The 4,872-nt window shown below is 20.1% G+C and overlaps 1 protein-coding gene across 1 annotated transcript; it reads right to left on the bottom strand.

Moving 5' to 3' along the window:
- Positions 1-815: 815 nt before the first annotated feature.
- On the bottom strand, positions 816-1,938 carry LOC128953581 (inositol oxygenase-like). Its single transcript, XM_054299073.1, has 2 exons — positions 1,684-1,938; positions 816-1,600 (listed from the first exon to the last, which is right to left on the bottom strand). The coding sequence occupies exons 1-2, from the start codon at positions 1,804-1,806 to the stop codon at positions 839-841; spliced, it is 885 nt and encodes a 294-aa protein (XP_054155048.1). The 5' UTR covers positions 1,807-1,938; the 3' UTR covers positions 816-838.
- Between the last annotated feature and the right edge of the window lie 2,934 nt (positions 1,939-4,872).

Genomic DNA, 4,872 nt, shown 5'->3' with positions numbered 1-4,872 from the left:
TTTTACCCATTTTTTAAAAAAAATAATAATTTGTAATTATCATTAATTTAATTTTTTTTAATTATTATAAATATATATCATGCTTAATTATTTTTTTTATCTTCATAGTATTTTTTACCCCGCTTAAATAAATTTACAATTTAAAAAAAATAAAATAAAATTATTCAATCAATTATCATAAGTATGTTTATTATTATAAATGTGTTGAACATATATATATACAGTATATAATTATTATATTAGATATAATAATTTTTTTTTTGATTTTATTTTATAAATATCTGATTCAACAATTATTATACTAAATTTAAAATTACAATTATCAATAGTATATTATAATACTTTTAATTGTATTATTATTATTATTATTGAAAATTAAATATAATATACAAAAGATATTTATTTTATTTAAATAAAATATTTAGGATAATAATTATATATCATAAAAATATATTATATATTATATACAAAAAAATATAACAAATTATTAATAATATTTCACAAAATTTCTACATCATTAATAAAAAAAATACATAACAAATAATTAATATAATATATTTTTTATCTTAAAATTTTTTTTTTCATTGAATTATTTAATTAATCAATTAATAAATAATAAATTTTGTTTCTAATAAAAAATCAAAAAAAAAAAAAAATCTTTCGCAACTATACAAACAAAATATGTACTAAAAATTAAAAATATTGTACTTAAAAATCATTGATCTATCAATCAAATCAAATCAAATCAAATTAATCAACAATTTTATTTTTATAAAAAAATTAGATAATAACGATAATAATGATAATAATTAATTAATTAATGATAAAAAATAAATTTTTAAAACTTGACTTTGCCCGGTATATACTTATCAATCAGGGACTGATAATAGGGTATCAGGGTTTCCATATCGGGCAGATCCGGGCACTTGGAGTATAAATCAAATTTATTAAACTCCCGGATCCAGGGTAACATTTCCAGGTCTTTCGGCGAGCACAGGTGGTTATAGTCGCCACCCCTGTGCCACGGATAAAAACTATGATACCTAATCATATAGAGTGCTTCGTCGGGTAGTTTGCATTGTCGATGATTTTTCAATACCCGATACATATATTCGTCGTGACCCCAGGACATCATTACCGATTCCAGACCACATCCCTGTCTGTACATACCGTTTGCTGAACAATACACAGGATTTTGACGATCAGGATTACCGGCAAAAGTCTCAACATAGACAATACTCGGGCCATAGTCGCAGCCAACCGGAAACGTATCGCCCACTACTGCCCACTGAGGTTCGCCATAGATGGCCATTATTTTGCCCAAATCATGGATCAGACCGGTCAGATGAAACCAATCCAAATCCGGGTGTACTTTACGGATGCCTTCGGCCGTCTGAAATGCGTGAACCATATTCGGTAGACTAATATCGGGATCCGATTCATCGACAAATGTATTCAACTTTTCCAGTGCTTCCATAATCGGCAGTTCAATGGTATCGAACTGTGTCCACGACTCGGTTCGGTCGGTAACAAACTGGACAGTCTGGCGCTCATGCATTTGCCGATAGGTTTCGTAAATCATTTGCTGCATCTCATCGTCCTTGAAGGTGGTGGWGGAGGAGGAAGTGGTCGGTTAGTTACCCAGTTATCTAATGGGGGGTTCAGTTGTTTTATGGCACATACCTTATCGTTGTTGTTATAGACACGAAAGTCGGCTTCGTCTTTATAGTCGGGCCTATAGTTCTGTGAGGGGTCGACCATAAAAATCGGACCGTCCAGTGATGGTTGGATACTGACTGATGCCATAACTTTTTGTTGGTTGGATGGGTGGATGAGGGGTATGTGTGTTTGATCAGTAGGGTATTGAACAATTGACTGAAATATTTTTTGAATTGATATACAAAAACAAATTTTTTAAAAAAAAATTTATAACTCCAATAATGATATATTAATTTTTTTGAAAAATTAATTTATTTATTTATATACCTCTGGTATATATATATACATTGTGTGGTAGACGTAGTGTTAAATTATTGCACAGTTTGTTATTGGGATGTCTTGTGGTACACATATTGAAGGTACTGTTATCTCAACAAAAAAAACTATCCGATTATATACCGGGACTATCAGGTTATATATATATATTGATTGATAATTTTTAAAAAAAAATAGTTAACTGACGCCAGTTAGACAGCATGTGATTATATTATTATTATTTATTTATTTAATTTTAATAAATAATATTAAAATTGATTTTGAAAAAAATCAATAAATAATTTGATTGAAATTTTTTTGTTGATTTTTAATCATCAATAATATCGGGCGACAAATCTAATCATAAATTATTTTTTTATTGATTAAAAAATTTTAGTCCTTTAATTTTTTACTTTATATTTTTTTGACAAATTCAAGACACGATTTTTTTTAATGTTTGTTATCAAATATACCGGTACTGTATATATGATATATATATATATATAAATTAATTTAATTTATTAATAATAATCAATGATATAAAACTGTGTCAGATATTATAAGCCAAAAAAAAATTAAATAAAATTTAATTTTTCTATAATTGTCATCAAAAATTGTTTCATTGATTTTATACATTGAATATGCGATAACCAATTTACCGGTGTATATGGTGTTTGAGATTTTTTTAAAAAACAATTTTTGTTAAAATTATTGCAAAATTATTTCAATTTAAACAAATATTTTTAAAATAATTTAAATAAGCTATCACAATTGTTTTTAAATATTTTATTTTTTGGTGGTTAACCATTAAAAATATATTTAAATTATGCAGTATTAGTGTATTTGTGAATTAAATAAAATTGTAAATATATATATAGTTTATTTTAATTTTTTGAATTATTAAAATTTATTTAAATTATTTTTTAATCTTAACTTAATTTTTTTAATGAAATTTATAAATTAATTAGTAATTGCATTTTAGTGTAATACAAAAATTTTGTATTTGCAATATAATTAACGATTTTTAAAAATAAATTAAATTAAAACAATATATGCATAAACAAAAATATGTGTTTTTTTGTGATAATATCTATTAATTAATTAACAATTGATAAAAAAAAGGAAATGGATTATTGATTATATTGCAAATATAAATAAAGACATTGACTTTAAATTATATATATATTATATAATAATAATAAAACTATATAGTTAAACAAACTGATATACACAAAAAAAACTAATTATTTTTATTTAAATATTATCAATATAAATAAATACATATGTTTACTATTAATTTGTTCAAAGTTTATAAAAATTAATAAATAAATATTTATTTATTTTCAAATAACATATACATATATATATATATTTAAAATTTTTATTTATCAGTATTATGATTTAGTTTGCAATTTAATAAATAGTTTATTTTAATTTATAAATTGTTATATATATATATATGTATGTATATATTAATTTATTGTTATATTATATTATATTATTTATATACTAAACTACATTTAATATATATATATATATATATATCATATTAAATCAATTATCAATGTGTTAAACTAAAATTAAATCTGTAACAAATTGATATATAAATATATTAAACTAAACTAATTTTATTTATAATGTATATATATATATATATATATATATATAAAGTACATAACAGTCTAAACAAAATTTATTTTTAAATATAAATATAAAAATTTTCCAAATTTATGTTAAAAATAAATATTTTATATAAGTTTGTGGAAATTTACCAATAAAATAAATTAAAATTAACTATTTAGTGATCATGCACTTTATAAGTGTAATTGATTATATAATTTTGATGTTTTATAAATTATATATAAATTTTACTTTTTCTTAAACGATAAATAGTTTGTACAACAAATTTATTTATTTTTTTGATAATTTAATGTCAAATAACTTAATTATAACTTAATCATCAATAAGAGTTGTTAAATGTTATTTAACTTTATAACTGGTAATTAACATTCAATAATTTTTTTAAAATAAAAAATAAATATAATTAATATATTTTTAATACATTTAATACATTTAATAAACATTACTTTAAATTTTAATTATATATATATGTTGTAGAAAATATATATAGATTTATTAAATAAGATTTAATTATTTTTTGCTATTATACTTATCTGGTAATTATTATTACAAAATATTAATTAAATTAATAAAAATATTTAAAACATTGCAATAATATTATAATTTATTATTTTTATTAAAATACTATAAATGTATTTTTTTGTTTACATAAATAAATAACTAAATTTAAAATAAGTTTTTTAAACAAAAATATTTACTTTAACTATCCATTTACTATAAAGTTAAATCAAATAAATATTAATTGTATAATAACTTAACTATTAATTTACTACTACTACTACTACTACTACTACTACTACTACTACTAATAATAATAATAATAATAATAATAATAATAATAATAATAATAATAATAATAATAAATTTACATTTAATCATATAATATCTTTATTTACACTATATATAACTGCACAACAAAATTATAAAATAATTTTTTTTGTTGAATAAAATTTAATTAAAATTATTTAATTTAATATCAAAATTATTTAACAGAATATTCTTGATATACAAACAAACAATTTGTACAATAGTTTCAAAATGATTCAAATAAAGCGCTAATAGTTTTCAAAACATTTTCAATGTTTATATTATATATTTTTATTTGATCTCAAACTTTATTATTAATTTTTAGTTAAATAAATTCAATTAAAACCTAAAAAATTAATTGTTTTTTTTAATCAAATTATTTGTTTAAAAATAATTATTAAATTATGTGAAGAAAATAAATTACATATAAAACTAAAAAAAAACTAATTA

Source organism: Oppia nitens, unplaced genomic scaffold (assembly GCF_028296485.1).
Source record: "Oppia nitens isolate AA-2021 unplaced genomic scaffold, nextdenovo-longstitch-racon4-pilon3 scaffold22_pilon_pilon_pilon, whole genome shotgun sequence".
Classification (NCBI taxonomy): Eukaryota; Metazoa; Arthropoda; class Arachnida; order Sarcoptiformes; family Oppiidae; genus Oppia; species Oppia nitens.
This window is presented reverse-complemented; position numbering and strand designations above follow the sequence as displayed.